The sequence below is a fragment of the Triticum urartu genome, chromosome 3A, assembly GCF_056163025.1.
Source record: "Triticum urartu cultivar PI428250 chromosome 3A, HENAU_Tu73, whole genome shotgun sequence".
Taxonomy (NCBI): domain Eukaryota; kingdom Viridiplantae; phylum Streptophyta; class Magnoliopsida; order Poales; family Poaceae; genus Triticum; species Triticum urartu.
Genome location: NC_141875.1, coordinates 43,677,075 through 43,695,575, shown reverse-complemented (window position 1 = coordinate 43,695,575; position 18,501 = coordinate 43,677,075). Strand labels below are relative to the sequence as shown.

Sequence of the window (18,501 nt, the reverse complement as noted above, 5' to 3'; positions counted from 1 at the left end):
AACACTGTAAAAAAATAGAAAAGAAATAAAAAAATCAATTTTTTTGCAAGATGTTTGAGTGCAGGATGTGCGTGAATTTTTTTTATCTCATTTGAACATCTGTGGAGCTCTTGGGAAAAAAGAGAAAACCGGCCAAAACGGTGCGTGAACAGTAACCTTATTCACATAGCTGAATTTTATTTTTTGTCGTGCACTCTTCGAATATCAAAACTTCACCAAATTTTGCACGAACATCATGCACACAAGCATCTTGCTTGCAAAAAAAAATATCAAAATTTTTTGAATTTTTTTCTATTGTTTGTGATTTTTTATTTTGCCCAGGCTCATCTTTATTGTTTCTTTGCTATAGTAGTGGAGTAGTAACACATTTCGACTTGATCATTCTCGATGCAGGTGGAGTAGTAACTTAACTGACTGAGAGCATTTCTATCAGACCCCGCAAAAAGTCCCGACCCGTAAAATAACCGTCAAAATGCGGGTCGGCACGGAAAATCCCACCCGAAGAGAAACTGCAAATGCGGCCGGCCCGCAAAATTTTTTAGGGCCGCGGCAAAATCTTGACACCAACCCGTGAACACGCGGGTTCCTTCCCCCCACCCCTCCCCCCCCCCCCGGGCTCGTCAGTGCCCTGCATATAGCGGGAGCGGTTGGTGGGGAGGACATTTCAGCCGCGCTTTTCCCCACCAACCACCTCCCCTCTCCCCTCGCCCCGCCGTTGGGCCGCCGCCCAAGATTCTGGCGGAAGTAGCCGGAGGGAGCACGCCGAAAGGCCGCCACATCCACGAGGTTGCCCCTCCTGCTACGTCGGCGGGCCGGAAAGTTGCGGATCTGCAGCCCTTCGTCGCGGACGGCTGGATTTGGCTTTTCCGGCCGCCGGTGGCTGCGCCAATGATGGAATGGTCGGGGAGCATCTCGTGCAGCTCCAGCAAAGCCGCATCGTCGCATGCAGCTATGGGTTCGTCCTGTCGCCGCCGCTGACGATTTGCGGGCATGGATTCGGTCGACCGTCCGCCGGGCTCGGCGCTCGCGCAGAGGCTCTGTGGCTCGCCGATGCCGCTCATTCAGTGCGATGACTGCACGTGGACAGTGCTGCAGCTAACTTCCGGCACGCCGAAGCACCCCGGATGGGTGTTCTTCAAATGCGGAAACGACATGGTACGTGTTGTTTTCATTCGGCTCATTTCGATAGTCCATTCTTCGGTTCAATTGCGATAGCTCATTTCGAACATCATCGTGTGTGTAGGAAGGTGGATGCTCATTTTGGTTTTGGGAAGGCGAATACATTTATTTATTAATAGAAAGAAACTTAATAGGCGTTCGTGCACACCTTAGTAGAATCGAAGGCAATGATCTGGCTGCATGTGCAACTAGAGGGGAAGCAAGGTCTACTTCTTTTGAACAGAAGATGAATAATGAAGAATGCAAAATCAAGAATGCACATATCAACAATGAATGCATTGAAAAGATATTGGTCCAACTAGTGGGAGCAGTTATGAAAGTTGGAAATCTTCTTAAATGCATATTTGTGGTTCTTGTTTTATTTGGTCTTGCTATTGTAGCAAAGATTTGGTGATGTCCTATGTATCCAATATTATTGAAAAAGCAAAGAAAAGAAATGCATTATGTTGTGTCAAATTAGGGTGCAAATTTAGGTTTTGCGGGCCGGGGGGAGCGGCGTCAGACCAGACCCCGCAAAGCCGACCCGTAAAAGAGCATATTCCGCGAATATCCTTTTATACGGATCCATTTTACGGGGTCTGCCTCTGCGGTCGTCCGCGCCGGCCTGCAAAACCGTTTTTCCGTGAATTACAAACGCGTTTTGCGAGTCGGCAAGATACGGGTCTGCTAGAGATGTTCTGACTAACCTAGAGTAACATGCAGGCCTGTGTCGAATTGAAGGTGAGAAATGAGATGATCCAGGTTGGATCGAGGATAAGTTGTGGATCATCGTGGATGTGGAGGCGATCGAGGTCCCCTAGCCATGATTGCTTGCTGTGTTGCTGGAATGGCATGGCCCCCCGCACAACCCACATGCATGGCCTCCATCCATCCCATGTACTAGCCAGTATGCCTCCATCCCATGTTGCACTGCACCGGCTTGAACGGTCCCCTGCGCTGCCCGCTCCACAAAGGCACCGAGCGAGGGAGATCTGGTCTGATCGTCTGATCCACGCACATTGCCGGCCACCCGTTGCTTCGCATCGCATTTCCTCCCGCCCCCTTGCATGGCAACGATCTACCCTTCCTCCTCCTATCGCTGCTAATAACGCCGGCCCGCTGTTGATCCACGCCCAAAGCTTGTGCTCGATCGACGTCTCCTTCCAAATTGCCTTGATGCATGCATGCATGCACTAGGTTCATCAGAAAATGTCAAACAGTACAACAGAAGTAGTGTCTGGACCTTGGTGGCACCCATGTCAGGTTTGCGGTTAGTGCAAGAAGCAAAAGACATGACTGGCCACTCTCTGCCTCTCCCACTATCCTTTCACTGACTCACTCCCTCGATCTTTTCCCGTAACTAACTTCACCGCAGCAAAGAGATGTTGCAACTTGCAAGGACGGACGGGGTGGCCGGCTGAGACGACGGAGTCATCAAATCATCACCACATCCTCAAACAAGTACCCGTGCATACGTGCTGGGAATCGTAGGGTTCCGTAAGACGTCGTGTCAGGTTGCGAATTATGCTGCCGCCGCATTAGCTTCGGGCGCAGGACTGCACTGTGCGATAATCATCTCATTCATCACTAGCGATAGAGCAGCCAAGCTTTTCAGTCAGGGAGGAACAGTGTCAACCCACCAGTGTTCTTCTCAGAGCTGGAGGTGGATGTCATGGATGGATCTTGGTTGGTTTGGTTTATGAACATCACTGCTCGATCGGCCGTACGCGCTGCCTATAGTATAACTGACTGACTGACTGCCCCGGGAAAGCGAGCGAGACGATCACAGTGGGTCTGGGCTGGACCGTGCATGTGGAATCTGATGCAGCACTGTCCCGACTTTCAACTTTCCAACCAACTCAACTCAACTCGTCTACAGACACGCGTACGCGTCGATCGTCCCTTCCGGGTACAGCACGAGCGTCAAGGATTATTGAACTGCACCCCAATTTTAGTGAACCATAACTGATATGAATCTAATCATCATCACTAGCGAGCAGCAGCAAGGTTTTCGTCAGTGAGGAACAGTGATGCCCGCGCGCCATTGTTCTTGTTGGTACGTGCAAACATCAATCGTGGAATCATTGTTCACTGTGCCGACTTTTCAACTAGGTAAGAGCAATTTAAATGGGGCGATCGCCCACGTCTGTTTGGATCGGCGCGGACAAAAGTGGCGGCCCAACGCGCCGACCCAAATGGACGCGCGTCTGTTTTTCGTCCGCGGGCGATCTATTTCAGGCCGATTTTTGAGCCGGATTTGCATTGGCGCGGACACGAGACGGACGCACGCGCGCACCTACTCCTCTCCCCGGGCCCGCCTGTCGGTGCCAGCCACAACCATTTTCTTCCATTTTCCAAAAAACGCTCCCGCCAGCGCGCGCCCCCCGCCCCCAAACCAGCGATGGAGAACGCTATCGACCTCGACCTCGACGCCGCCGCCGGCCTCGCCTCGTCCGGCGCAGTCGCCCCCTTCGGGAAAGGCAAGCCTCGTGCCCCGCGCAAGACCGCCGCGGCGACCAGGCCGAAGAAGGCGCTGACGCCCGAACAGCGGGCAAGGGAGTCGGCCAAGAGGAAGGGCCGGAGGCACGCCGCGGACGCGAGGGATGAGGCCGCTGCACAGGCCGCCGCCGCTGCCTCGTAGCAGGAGTTCACCAATGCCCGCGTCGCCGCTGTAACGAGGGAGGCGCTTTACATGCTTGGGGTAAACCCTAGCCAGCACCACCTCGTCCAAGCCGCCGTCGCCTCGGCCAGCACCGGCTCGTCGGCATTTCCTCGGATGGTGATGCCCGACTCACCCCGCGCATCGGTTTGCAACCCAGTCCCCGGCTTCCACGTCTACCCGCAGGCCTCCCGCCTCTCCGGGAAGTGCTCACCCGACATGAGCGTGGTCGCGCCTTCCACACCCGCGCCCGCGCCCGTCGACCTCAACGCCGCCCCGGTGGTCGGTGGCTCGTCGTCCGGCGGCGCGAGGAAACGTGCGCGACAGACGCCGGCCGGCGGTCTCCCGGACGCCCGCAACCTGTTCGAGGAAATGCCGTCCGCCGTCGACGAGGACTACATGCAACACCTCATCTTCGAGGGTGGTGCGACGGGCGCTGGCTACGATCCTGAGGAGACGCAAAGCCAGGACGGCCGCGGGGCGTTCACGCCGGCCGCTGGCTATGATCCCTATCAGGCGGCCTTCATGCGTGATCAGGTCGGCATCGACCTGGACGGCTTCCCCCTCGACCACGAGTTTCCGGACGACTATGGGCTAGAGGAAGAGGACGAGTGCGACATCGAAGTGGAGCCATTATAAACGTAAACGTAAACGTAAACGTAACAATATATGAAATTTGAAATCACATTAAAATTTGAATTCAATCATATCAAATCCCACATGATTCGAAGTAAACGTAACATATGATCCAAATTATTCAAATTAAACATACACAAAGATCAAACACAGAGCATTGCTCCTCACTTGCATTACAAAACAGAGCTCACTCCCTCGCAGTCCAGCAATCTTTCCACCGTCCTCCGTGTTTCTCTCACTTTCGCCGCCGCAAACAAAAGCAGCAAAGATCCACGTCCTCGGAATGGACACCGGCCTTATTCGTCGTTTGCACCTTATTTGCCGGCGAGGCAGTCCAGCGAGTAGCGACGCCTCCCTCTTCCCGCACGGCACCAGTGTTGACGGGGAGCACGCCTAGGACGGGGCGGCACCAACGCCCAGGGGTGGAGGAGGTGGAGGCGGTCGGCACGGCGGGACGGAGGTGAGGAGATGGGGGGGAATATCAACTTGAGTCCGAAGTTGGATTGTTGCTTGCCGCTGCTTATTGCGAGAGGCCAAATTTTCCGACATATTAGGAGAGACGGAGGGATTCATTGGCACGTTCCAGCAATTTTTGAAGAAAATGGAATTTATTGCAACACGTTTTGGTCCAACTCTCTATGCACTGTTTTTTCTTTTGGTAAGGAGAATAATTCTCTTGAAGATGCTATGGCAACAAAACAGAGCTCTCCTCCTCCCAGTCCCACAATCTTTCCACCGTCCTCCGTGTTCCTCTCACTCTCGCCGCGGCAACAAAAAGCAGCAAAGATCCACGTACGAGACGCTGGAGCCCCACTCGCCGCTCGGACAGCTCACACCCCGCGCAGTGGGGCGGGACGTGTCATCATCAATCAGATCCCAATCAACATTATCAGTACTACTAGTAGTAGAGTAAATTCAAATCACCCCGGCCTCTCCCTGCCGCCGCATTCCTCACTCTCTGCTCACTGTTCGCCGCTGATCATCACACTCGGGAGCAGGATGGAAGGAACAGTTGCCGTGCGAACTTGTCAGGCAGCGGCTGTTGGGTCGATGGACAGCGCAGTTGCCGGCCGGCGCGTCCGGAGCTCGAGTGGAACTCCATGAGTGGTGCTCCAAGAGGTGTGCAGTGCAGTGCGCTCGATCGGCCGGCCGTGGAATCTGATCCACTGTACCAGCAGGAGCAGTACCAACTTCACAACAAACTCGAGCCGTCCGCGGCCGGGGGTACAACTACAGACCGTCAACGCGGGCGGCGGCACGGCCAGCCACAGCCGGCCGGCACCCCGGATCCGCGTGCATTTTGCCTCACGCGGACGGCGGACGCGCTGCTTGCATGCACGGGCCGGCCGGCCGGACGGACGCGCGCGCCGTGGGCTAGGCAGCAGCGGTAGGATGCCGTAGGGTGCCGGCACACGCGGAGTAGACCCGGGGTCCGGCCGGGCCGGCGCCGTCGCCATCGGCCGCAGACCGTGCTGTACTGTGCATGCCGCTCGTCAGACTCCTGCTGCTGCTGCTGCTGCGTGCTCCCCGTACTGTACCGGTCCAGCGCAGCCTACTCTTGTAGAGCCAACCCAGCCAGCGCGGCGTGCAACAATATTTTCCCTGTTCCTCCCTCCCTCCCTCTTGCTTTTCTTTTCTGCATCGTCCTCTTTACCTTTACAACTCCATTCTGCCTGCAGCCTTTTCGATCCCCGATCTCTTGCTCGTTTTGCTCAAACTCAAGGCACGAACGCTCCTGCGTGAGCCGTAGTCTGTGATGCGCGGCTCAAATTCAATTTCACCAAATTATCTGAACCCCATACCCGCAAAAAAAAAAACCTGACTCTCAGATAAGACAAAATGCCAGTTCCGAAAATACCCTTCTTCTCCCCATGTCGAATGCACATGTCATCAATAGTAAAATCAAATAAAATAGTAAAAGAAAAATAAAAAAAACTCTGATATATTTTTTGGCAGTGACATTGTTGAATGTTTTCAAACCATGCAAATTTTCGTGAAGAAGAAGCATTCCCAATGCTCGGACAAAAAACACAAAACCAATGATCCACAATCCTTTCCAAATTAGTTTTCTTTGGGACATTGAATTTGTTCAGCAAGACCATTTAGGTTTGTTTTTTCTTCACGAAAATTTATACATATGTACAAAAATGGTCAATGTTTGTTGCCAGTACTTTTAGTTTTATTTTATTTTTAAAATACCTTTTCAATTTCATTGTTCATCATGGAGCTCACCAGCATAGTCTGCATCCCAATGCAACTTTTTTTTGCCTTGTCATTTAGAGCATCACTAGTCGATCTCTCAAAAACGATTAACCACCTAACTTTTTTTTGTTTAGGACTTAAACTGGATCTAGCCAAGCCCTTATACGCTGTAAGGGCAATTCCAACGAGCCAGACCATTTGGTCGGCCTGCATCAGTTTGTGTCCTTGCACTTAGAAACACGACCCAACATGCCAACGCAAACAGACGGATGCCCATTTTCATGACCGCTTCGACCCATTACCAGCCTAAATTTGGTCTGGTTTTGGGTCCGCAGGGACACGCCTCGGACACCCGCGACGTCCTCCTCAGACCCGCCTGCCGGTGGCACACTAGCCATTCCACCGCCTCCCAAAACGAGTCAGGCCTCCCCATCATCGTCACCCTCGTCGCCGACACTTAGCTTCCGGCCTCTTCGCCACCTTCGGCCCCCCACCCATCCGCCGCCTCTGCATCCAAGTCCGCCGCATCCACCGACGCGCCCCCTGCCAACGTTAGTTCCGCTTCTTGCCACCGATGGTGTAGCTCGCGGCCCGCACCCTACCCAGCATCGTCGCCGCACTTTGGCACACCGCCTCCACCTCCACGGTGACCGTCGGAGGACGTGGAGTCACCAGCCCTACTGCCTAAACGCGCCAAGGATGGGGCGGTCATCGGACGAGGCTCATCCATGCGTGCCCACAAGGTGTCCGGCCGTTTGCCCAGCCGAGACTCGTCCACGCTCGCCATTGTCCAGTCAGGTACGGATTCGCATCACTCTGAAGGATCATGGTGGATAGCTCAAACAAGGTTTTTTACAATAACTTCATATCTTCATCATCGAACGTTTCTTCCGATAATGTGCTTGCTACACTTCTAGTGAATGACCACATTGCAATCATAACAGAGAAACTGGCCATGTCCTACTCTTGAACGATTATTTCCGTTGTACAAAACCACTAGTCCCGGCCAAGTTTTTTCGGCGACGCTTCCGAATGGGGAGGCCATTGTTTAATCGTATTCTACAGGGAGTGATGGGTTATGATGATTACTTTCTTTGTAGTCTGATGCTATTAGATGGGTTGGCTTCAACTCTTATTAGAAAAATGCACTGCAACTCTGCAACTTTCGGATGCTTGCGTATGAAGTTCCCGGTTCAACATGGCAATGGGTACCTGCTCCCGCGAACCCGGCGGGTAAAAACCCTATTGAGGTAAGGGTTTGGAAAATTTAAATACGAGTTTGTAAATGAGAAAAAATGCACCCATCGGATAAGCTCGGGATGAGAAGGCAATACCCATATTTGTGGATCCGCCTACCCGCATATTAGTACATCTTACAAGTAGGTTCCCTATGCCATTCACTAAAAAGGAAAGAAAAAACCTAGCCTAACCCAGTCGCAACCTTGAGTTATTGTACAACTTCTGCAAAGCTGTGGTAAAAATATTTGGCCCGGAGTACTATAGAGAATCAAGTGATGAGGATACAACCCGGACTGCCAGCTGTTATCGATCAATGCTTTGAGAGGCTTTCTGGGATGCTTGGAAGCACAAATTTTGTTGAGAAATGCATGATTAGGCAACTCACATTAACCTTCAAGATGATTTGGTTGAGAATACAAGGACTCCCATAGGAAATCAATAGATTTATCATCTCTTTTACTTCAATGTATTTGCTACAATTTTAAATTCATTTGGTTGTAGACTACATGTTTTTATTTATTGTATTATAAATTGTCTGACTTATTTGTTTAATCATATGTAATGTTTTTTATTGATGTAAAATCATTAGAATGTGCCAAATGAGAAAATCTGACAAAAAACGTTTTATACGAACTAAATGGGTCGACCGGTTGGGCGCACTGCCCAGAAATGCACGTACAAGGGCCGGACGTCGCTCTCTACTGCTGACTCAAATGGACAACAGGCGAATGAATTCCTCGTTCGTTTCGGTTGGTCGGTTGGACTTTCTCTTCGGGTAATTTTACTCCTCGCACGACCGCCATTTATATTTACTCGGCTGCGACTCATTATCATGATAATTTCCCCCTCTCTCGCATCCACCGCTCTCTCCCGCTCGGCTGCATCCACTCCGACGTCGCCCAAATGCAATTGTACCTCAGTCCGCGGATGTTTGAGTGGTCGAATTAGATATACGTGGCTGAAAATGCTCTAATCCGTGTCATAAAATATACTAGTTTGAATCGAATTGTGCGGTCTATATTTAAATCTGTGTTAAAAATAAGTTTTAGGGACTTAAATTTAAGCTTTCGGCTATGAACCACATTTTGGTTAACTCCTCAAATCCAAGTTAAAGTTTGAGGAGTCATAAGAGGGCCTAAACTTGAAGGGATTGGCTAGAGATTCCCTAATCACCCCTCATATTTTTCTCTTTGAAATTTCAACCAGATTTGTTTTTTGGTGCACTAAAGCCAAGCTAAGGTACCCATCCATCTGAACCGAGCAGAGTAGGATCACGTACACACACTGCACAAGCCATAAATCCATTGGGCAGAGCTTTTCTCTGCCTCTCTTTGTAGTACCACCGTTGCCATCTTTCCATCATCAGAATTCAGAAACCGCCGTCCCCTCTTCTCTCTCTCCCTCTGGCCTCTCTTTTCCTACAAACCGCCAGCACAAGCACAAAAGCCACCCGCAACACGCAACACGCAGCACACTCTCGTGTCCCCTGCTCCTCCTCCTCTCTCCTTTCCGTTGCTCGCCGCCTCGGGATCCCCGGCGCAGCGCAGCGCAGAAGAACTGAGCTGGCCTTGGCTTGCGTAGGAATGTCCCGGCCTGCCGCGGCCTCCGTCTCTGCGCAGCCAAACCCACATTTATTTGCCACCTAAAAGGGGCACACCTCCCCACCCCAGCTTCAATTCCTGGCCAGCCGCATCGAGAAACGCAGAGGAGGTCGCTCGCGACAGCGCCAAACAATGGCGGCTATATAGCGAGCAGGGCAGGCAGACCGGAGGAGGAGCAGAGCTTCTTGTTAGTTTCCTTCTGGACTGCTGCTGCGATGAGGCGTGCTCGCGGCGGAAGGCTGCTCCCTGTCCTCGCCGCGCTGTTCGTGGCGCTGCTCCTCGTCTCCGGCTGCGCGGCGGAAGGGGAGGACGAGGTGGGCTCGCCGGTGGCGGCGGAGGAGCCGGAGGCGCCGATGGAGGACAAGGAGAAGGCGGCCCTGTACGCCGCCATCGGGGGCTTCGTCGGCAAGGCGTGGAACGGCTCCGGCCTCTTCCCTGACCCCTGCGGCCAGACTCCCATCCAGGTTCGTCTTCTTGTTCGTCTCCCCCACAGCTAGCTCCTTTTCTTTACTCAGCGTCTTCGGTTCTTGATTGATTCATGGGAAATGATAGCTTCAACAACTCTGAGCAAACTGAGGATTGTAAAACACCAAAATTTGCCCCCTTTTTTCATGGATTTATGCCCAGTCAAATCTTTCCTGTTCTGCATTACATTCTCTTGAGATTCACCACAAATCGCTGCAGAAAAGGATCCCGATTGTTTGCACAGTATATCCAATTAGTCGTCTTATATCTTGGGAACGCACAGTGAATTGCTCCGAGCAAGCGTTCCTCAAACATGCTTTTTATCGCCAAGATCCCGTCAAATTCTCAGCACTGTATCATCGCTCCAAGCTCCCCTGTTCTTGTGTGCACCCTCTGTTTCATCCCATTTTCACCTGCAGCAGCTCTCTCACTGTTTGCTCCATTGTTCCTCAACTGTTTCTCCTCGGAAAATGCAAGATTTACTACCAGTACTCCACTGTTTGGACGATTGAGACGAAAACCTCTGTTCCTCGACCTACGGCCTCGCGATTGTTGCCTAATTTGGGAGCTTATTTTCTTTCTCCTGTGCGCAACAACTTTCTTTCCCCGCACATGATAAGAATCTGTGATTTGAAATGTCAATGTATTCTTAAACGCATCCCATTTCGTCCTTCTTTTCCCATGCCTCTGTCCTCTTGCTCTTTTGCTTTGCCCGGAGAATTATTGGTACCAAGTACTGTACTACTTTTTTTTACTTTCACCGATTTAACACTTGTTACCTTCATACGCAGTTACTTAGTTTAACCTCGTTTACATCTGCTGGGAATTATTTACAGTCCCAGTCGTACTACCAGAATCACATTTTGAGTGAAACATTTGGTTATTGGATCCAAATTTGTTAGTAATACTTCTCAATTTGCCTGCAATTTTACTGAGTGATGATTTGGCATTCAATTTTACTGAATTCGATATTCAAATTCAGTGCAATAATTGGTTCTTGGACCCCCATTCTGTTGTTTTCTGCAGGGGGTGTCATGTGACCTCTTCAATGGCGTGTGGTACCCAACGGTGGTCAGCGTCGGTCCAGTGCTCGACAACTCGCTGCAGTGCGCGCCGGACGCCAGGTTCAGCCCCCAGCTGTTCGACCTCCGGCGCCTCAAGAGCCTCACCTTCTACGCCTGCTTCCCGGCGTCCAACCCCACGACGATCCCGGCGACAAACTGGGACAAACTCGCCGGCACCCTCGAGACGCTCGAGTTCCGCTCGAACACGGGCCTGGCGGGCGCCATCCCGGCGTCCCTCGGCCGCCTGGCCAGCCTGCAGTCCCTGGTCCTCGTCGACAACAACCTCACCGGCGCCGTGCCGCCGGAGCTCGGCGGGCTGGCGAAGCTGCGGCGGCTCGTTCTGTCCGGGAACGGGCTGTCGGGCCCCGTGCCGGCGACGCTCGGTAACAACAACCCCCAACTACGCCGCCTCGACAACGAGCAGCTGCTGATCGTGGACATGAGCAAGAACTCTCTAACCGGGTCTCTGCCTCCGTCGCTAGGTGGGCTCAAGGGACTGCTCAAGATGGACCTCAGCAACAACCGCCTCGAGGGGCGCATCCCGCCGGAGCTCGCCGGCCTCGAGAGCCTCACGCTGCTCGACCTCCGGAACAACAGCCTCACCGGCGGGCTCCCCGAGTTCGTGCTGGGCATGCCGGCCCTGCAGGACCTGCTGCTCTCGAGCAACCCGCTGCTGGGAGGCACCCTGATGCAGCACGGCTGGGAGAAGATGGCGAGCCTGGCGACGCTGGACCTGTCCAACGTCGGCCTCGCCGGCGCCATCCCGGAGTCCATGGCGGCGATGCCCAGGCTGCGGTTCCTGGCGCTGGACCACAACCGGCTCTCCGGCGCCGTGCCGGCCAAGCTCGCCTTGCTGCCGAGCATCGGCGCGATGTACCTCAACGGCAACAACCTGACGGGCACGCTGGAGTTCTCGGCCCGGTTCTACCAGAGGATGGGCAGCAGGTTCGCGTCCTGGGACAACCCCGGCCTGTGCACGGCGGAGACGGCCGGCGGCGCGCCGACCGGCGTGGCCGTGTGCAAGGACGCGCAGGACCCGCCCCGCGTCGGCGTGAGGGACGGGATGGATGGGGGCGGGAGGAAGCCCGAGGCGAGCTCGAGCCTCCCGGCGTCCTCCTCGTGGTCTGCCATGGTCGCCGTGCTCTGGTGGTCGGTGCTGATTCAGGGGATGGTGCTGGCGTTGTAGGCAGCAGCAAGTTCGGGTTCACTGATAGGCGAGGGAACAAAGACATGGAGGAAGCTTGTAGTTAGCTCGATCGGCTGGTTTCCATGGTGCTCTGGTAATTCTTTTGGCATTTTGGCTGCTCGCGCTGTTCTTGGTCTGGAGTAATCACAGTAGGTTAAGAAAGGAGCGTGTAGTGACAGACGGGTAGATTGTTCTTTTGGGTGTAATTAGGCCTGTTTCTGCTGTCCAAGTTACAGGATGTGGATATATGCAAAGGTTGACAGCCCTCATCTTTATCTATAATGGTGAAATTTCTGAAAGTGAAATCTTTATCTAGTGATGACTTTTAGTGCCTGTGTGGAATATTTTGGCTGGTTCCAATTAGTCACTTATGCATGATTAACTAATCCGAAATTATAAATCCAGCCCTATGTATCTTACACAAGTGATGTTCTTTTCTTGCACTTAAGAGTACTCAAATGGAGTAGCATCTGCGTTGCATTAGTGTTCTACGACAGGACAATAGTTTTGAGTTCCGACTCTCGCCTTCATCCTGGAAAACGCGCAGCACATAGCAAAAATGAGGCACATATGTAATCCGCACACGAATACAGAGTTAAGAAACAGAGCAAGGTCTGTGAACTACTCCCTCCCAGACGTTTTGCAAGCTAAGAGCATTTACAGCCGCGGTTGCCAAAACCGGCATTCTATAAGTCCGCGGGCGCGTGCAGACGAGCATGCAACGTGAATAAAAACTATGCAGACCGTCGAACGAACATAGAAACGCTTATAAGCAACATTTCGACCACCAAAAGATCATCACAGTAAGTCCACATAAACCGACGGACAAAGTTCTAAACTAGATTACTAATAATAATTAAAAAGAAAGATGAAGAAACAGCGAAGCTTCACCACTTCCTCATCTCTTTGCCCTTTCCGGGCGGCGACACTGTTGTAGGCGTCCGTGTAGTCGGCGGTACCATGCAGTGGGTGGTCGGAGCCCGTCACCGTAGGTGATGTCGTAGGAGGGGGAGGAGGAATCGATGAAGCCCTTCATCCTTCGGACAGTGGGGTCCTGCTTTCTCTTCAGCATAGCCACTGTCTGCGCCGCCTCGTGCACAGATTGCTCTAGCCCAAACCGGAGCTCCTTCGCATTTTTTCTGACGGAGCTGGCGGGCGGGCGTTCGTCTCCCCCGTCAGTGACCGGTCCGCCCGTTCGGATGTTTGAAACTGGTTTGAGACGTCCGACTGTTGGTGCTCTACATGGGTTACAAAATTATTTTATAGTATATTATAAGACGGAGAGTTTGGCAGTAAAAACAGCAATGATCACTCGATCTGCAAAATCCCGATCAAGCCCCCCCGGCCAGCGTCTACCGCATGGATGTCAGGGCGTTGCGCACCGACCGATCATTCTGATCCGGGCCGAGAATGCTTAAGCCAACTCCACTGCACGATCCCAAACGGACGTCCGGATTGGCTGGATCTTGTCCGTTTGAGGCGCTGATGGGTTCGCCTGTGTCCGGCTTTGTTAGATAGGTCGTGCATGCGTGAATCGCGCGGCCGCACCTCAAATCGTGTCCGGAGTGGACATGAATAAAAAAAATATAAAAAATGGAATGAAATAACTAAAAAAGTAAGTAAACGCATTTAAAAAACATAAAACATATATAGGGGTCGGCCACAAAACAGCCCAGTTTCCACGGCCACTTAAAAGGCCCAGTTTCATAATTAACATATAAAAACAAAATAAAAAAACTCCTCCCGCGCGCTCCTGCCGCGTCCATCGGTGCCGTGGCCGTCGCCATCTTCACTGGCCGCCGCTGTCGTCGTCGTCGTCGCTGACGAGGTCGACGTATGCCGGCGGCGTCCGCACGTGGGCCGGAGGTGCGTGGTGGACGGGGGCGGGCTGGACGGCCGGAGGTGCCTGCACCACCTCCTCCCGTGGCGACGCTGCCCGCTCCGGTGAGCGCGGCGGAGTGGGGTACCAGTTCACGCCCACGCCGGCGGCCATCTCCAGAGCAGTGCAGGACCAGCCCCACCCCTGGCCCAGCAGCTGCTGGAACGCGGCCGGCGGGTCCTCCTCCATCGCCTCCTCCGGGAAGGCGACGTCCCCGGCGGCAGAGAGCGCCATGGCCTCCTCCAGGCCGTCCCACTGCCGCTCGTCGTGCGTGTTCATGGAGTCGTCCATGACACGCTGTAGGAGACGGGCCTCCTCCTCCGCTGTCATGCGAGGAGGGGGAGGTGGTGACGGAGACGGGGAAGGCGATGGCGTGGGCGTCAAGCCGCGCACCCGCGTACGCCCGCGCGCCTCTGCACGTGGCCTCCACGGCCCCGACACGGTGCCGGCGAAGTAGGACGCGCGCTGCACGTCGTGCTCGTCCTGGAGCCAAGTGTCCCACAGCGGGGAGTCGGGGGCATACCTGTGGTCGTAGTACAGGTCGTCGGGGAGGAGGAGGCGGCGGCGCGCGATCTCTTCACGGCCTGCACGGCCGCTCCCCGGGACCGGCGGGATCGGCACACGATCGACGGACAGGTGCCAGTTGTTGGGGAGGTGGACGTCGCTCCAGGGAAGCGGCGTCCTCGTCTCCCAATAACGGCGGCACACCGACGCGCGGACGTAGTACCGGCCACGCTCGCCGGCGGACGTGGGGGCGATGGAGAAATCCGTCGGCGCGGGGGCCCGGCGTGGTGGTGATGCGGAGCCGGCGCGACGCCCGGCCTCGCGGTCGTGCTTCCTGGAGCCGGCGCGGCGCCCCGACGAGGAGCCGGCCCTGCTGTCGTGCTTCCCCTTACGGTTTCAGAAGCCCATGGCGTCGAGGGTGGCCGGCCGGCGAGCTCGACAAGGAAGGGGCTAGGGTTTAGCGCGGTCGGGTTTCGAGGAGGCCGCTGGATGGAGTGGGACAGTGTGGACGACGACCGGTCCACGAATTCCTCATTTAAGAAGGACGGCGACCTTCCACTGGGCCGATGACAAGTGGGGTCTGCCACCCGTGCGCATTGATGTTGGCGGGCGGGAGGTAGGTGGCCGCCCCGCCACGCGGCCAGACGCGGACGAGCAGCGCGTCCGTTCGATGTCCGCGGCGATCCAAACCCGACGCAAAGATGCGTTTGAAATGGGTCGGCCCGGACATAAAATGGACCAGATGCGTTCGGGCCTTCGCGCGCTGGGCCGCCTTGTTTGTCCGTTTTACCTCATACGGACAGGGCCAGGCAGAATGGGGTCGCGCGGTGGAGTTGGCCTTAGTACTACCGCGCAGTGCTTCGTCAGCGTTGTCTCTTGTGCGTAGATCCAGGATTTTTTTTCAAAACTATGACCTTTTTTATAGCTAATTCTGAAACTATAGTACCCACTGCCAAAATATCAAAAATATGACCCTGTCGGCCTTGTGGTGGCCGAAGTGGTAGTTTTCGGCCGGAACTAGGCCGAAAAGGACTTTTCGTCCAGCATTAGGCCGAAATGAGCCTCAGTTGGGCCGAAGAGGTGTCGTCGGGGTGGGGTGGGCCGAAAATAGTAGCTTCGGCCAGGCCTAGACCAAAATGGGCCGTTTTCGGCCAGCCCGCAGCCGAAAACCTTTTCGGCCAGGCCTAGACCGAAAAGGTCTGGATAAGGCCGATCCCGTCGTCGCCTTCCTCCTCTTGCTCGCCTCTGTTCTTTCTCGTTCCTCTCGTTCTTCTCTGTAGATCTCGCGTCTCCTCCCTGATCTCCTCCAATTTGCACTCATTTACACAACCAAGGCACAGAATAGATAGATCATAGCATTCTCCACCGGCCTATGGTTTTTTTTCGTTATGGGTTAGTTTTTTGTGCGCTTGGGGGAGGAGCCATGGTGGGGTGGAGGAGGTCCGGTTGGGAAGGAGGTGGTGGTGAGGAGGAGCAGCAGCTGTGGAGGAGGAGGTGGTGAGGAGGAGCAGCAGCTTGTGGGGTGACCGGAGTTAAACCTCCGGCCGTCGAGTGGGCGGCGCTGCCGTTGTCCGGTGGCCGGTGCCGGTGACCGGAAGAGACGCACGCTTCGAAGGTATAACCATGGCGTAACAAATTTTCTCTAAATTGTATAGTTTATTAGTTAGAGTTAATATGTTTGTGGTGGCATTTTAGCGCGTAGTTAGTGTAGCGGGTAATATTAGTGTTCGTTGTGATTAATGAGAAGATGACAATGTCTGACAGGTGAAAATGTCTGAATCAGTAAATTTGAATGTTTACTACGGCGCTGGTAACGTTCGATATAATGAGTTGGGAGTTGATCTTAGCAAGTTTAAAAATGGCGTCATGACACTAGCAGACCCGGACAGACTGGACATTAGACAATTGAAGTACTGGTTGACAACTAGTTTCGGGCTGGATCCTGAAGTATGTTCCGTCAGTATTCACGCATTGTGGACCAAATCTTGTAAAAATGTCAAGTGGGAGTTGATGCCAGTAGATAGGAGCCAACATTGGTTCTCCCTGTTAAGACGCTGCCGAGACCGAAGAATCCACCCATATGCACTTGTGCAACCTGTACCGAAGGAGGAGAATGCCGTACAACTCCACAGGGGGTATGAACCCGGCCAAGGCAGTGAAGTGGCTAACGAGATTGTTTTATCCGGGTCACAGCCACAAGATGTGGATGCTAGCCAACCCGAGAAAGAGTCAGACTACGTGCCACACAATGTTTGTGGTCCTGATACTGGGCAGAGTAGCCAGTCGATAATATTAGCTGGTTCCGGTTTTGCTGATGGGGATGAGGAAGGGGATGAAATGCAGAGGGTGATGGAGGAAGAGGACGAGGATGGATTGGTGGAGGAACTGGATTCTGAAAATTCTGAGGATGAAGTGGAGGTACCGATTCCTTCTGCATGGGAGCAGGACATATCCACTGGCCTTACGGTGAACGATGGCCATGAGACTCCATGGCAGTATAATCTGAACCAAGTACAGATAGGGGCTATGTTTGATACAAAGAAAAAATTGAAGTATGCGGTGATAAAGTGGGCTATGTCTACGCAGAGGGTTTTCCGGACACACATATCAAGTCCAACAAACTATACCGTGAAATGTGTTGAAACAAGTTGTCCTGGGAAGGTGCACGGGCACGTGCCGAAGTATGACATCCACTGGGTTGTCACCATTGTCGTCCCACATAATTGTGTGAGGAAGAACCTGCTGGTGAAGCATCCGAACCTGACTTCAAGTCTCATTGCGCAACTCATGTATACTGAGGTAGTAGAGAAGAAAGATATGGAAGCAAAACACATCCAGACAGCAGTGAAGGTCAGATGGAATTATGTCATTCCTTATGGGAAGGCTTGGAGGGCTAAGCAGAAGGCTATGGAGGAAAGGTTTGGGACGTTCTTCGACTCATATGATAATGTTGTCCGTCTCCTGGGCATACTGAAGGAGAGGAATCCCGGCACTTATGTGAACGTACAACACATGAGGTTGCTGAGTATACCAGATTTCAAGGTGTTGAAACGAGTGTTCTTCTCTTTTGCTATGTGCATCGAAGCTTTCCGGCATTGTCCTCCTGTTATATTTGTGGATGGTACATTCCTGACCGGTCAGTATAGAGGGCAAATCCTGACTGCTATTAGTGTGGACGGGAACAATCAAATCATCCCACTTGCCATGGCATTTGTGGAGGGTGAGAACTTTCTCAGCTGGGTATGGTTCTTCCGCCAAGTGAAAATTGCCATCGTGAAGGACCGACCAAACGTGTGTGTCATTCATGACAGACATGCTGGTATATTGAAGGCTGTGAAGACACTTCGTAATCCAGCAGATGACGAACCAACACCTTGGAGGGACTTGCAGAGCCGGTGGTGCATGCGCCATCTTGGGGCTAATTTTTTCTCACAGTTCAAGAACAAGCGGTTGATGAACTTGTTCAAAAAATTATGCAAGCAGAGCCAGCAGCGGAAATACGAATTTATTTTGTCAAAACTAGATGAGTTTACTAAGAAGCAGGTCCGTGCAAGGAAGAAAATGGAAGAAGATCAGGTTAAATTAGCAGCACTCGTCGCGGAGCTAGAGGAGCCAGTTGGTCTTTGTGACTTGCCAGCAATTGACCCTCCTAATACTAAGAGAAAGAAGGGAAGGGCAATAAAGAATTTTTCTGAGTGGATAGAGAAAGAGCCTCCAATGAATTGGTCTTTGCTGCATGACACACATGGAGCTAGGTATGGCCACATGACAACCAATCTTGCAGAGGTGTATAACTTTGTGCTGAGAGGGAATAGAGCATTGCCACTCACAGTTATTGTGGAGGCTGTATTCCATGGCACTTTGAGATATTTCAGAGAAAGGCACGAGTTAGCAAAGAAGCATATTGA

At 53.1% G+C, this 18,501-nt stretch overlaps 1 protein-coding gene across 2 annotated transcripts; it reads left to right on the top strand.

The window, feature by feature from the left end:
- The first annotated feature begins 9,225 nt into the window (after nucleotides 1-9,225).
- Nucleotides 9,226-12,525, top strand: LOC125542645 (uncharacterized). 2 transcript variants are annotated; one of them, XM_048705762.2, is made up of 3 exons: nucleotides 9,226-9,959; nucleotides 10,987-11,407; nucleotides 11,507-12,525. In XM_048705762.2, the coding sequence occupies exons 1-3, from the start codon at nucleotides 9,711-9,713 to the stop codon at nucleotides 12,208-12,210; spliced, it is 1,374 nt and encodes a 457-aa protein (XP_048561719.1). In that variant the 5' UTR covers nucleotides 9,226-9,710; the 3' UTR covers nucleotides 12,211-12,525. The 2 variants fall into 2 exon arrangements, with proteins under 2 accessions (XP_048561719.1, XP_048561718.1); XM_048705761.2 differs by having other exon boundaries at nucleotides 10,987-12,525.
- The last annotated feature ends 5,976 nt before the right edge of the window (nucleotides 12,526-18,501 follow it).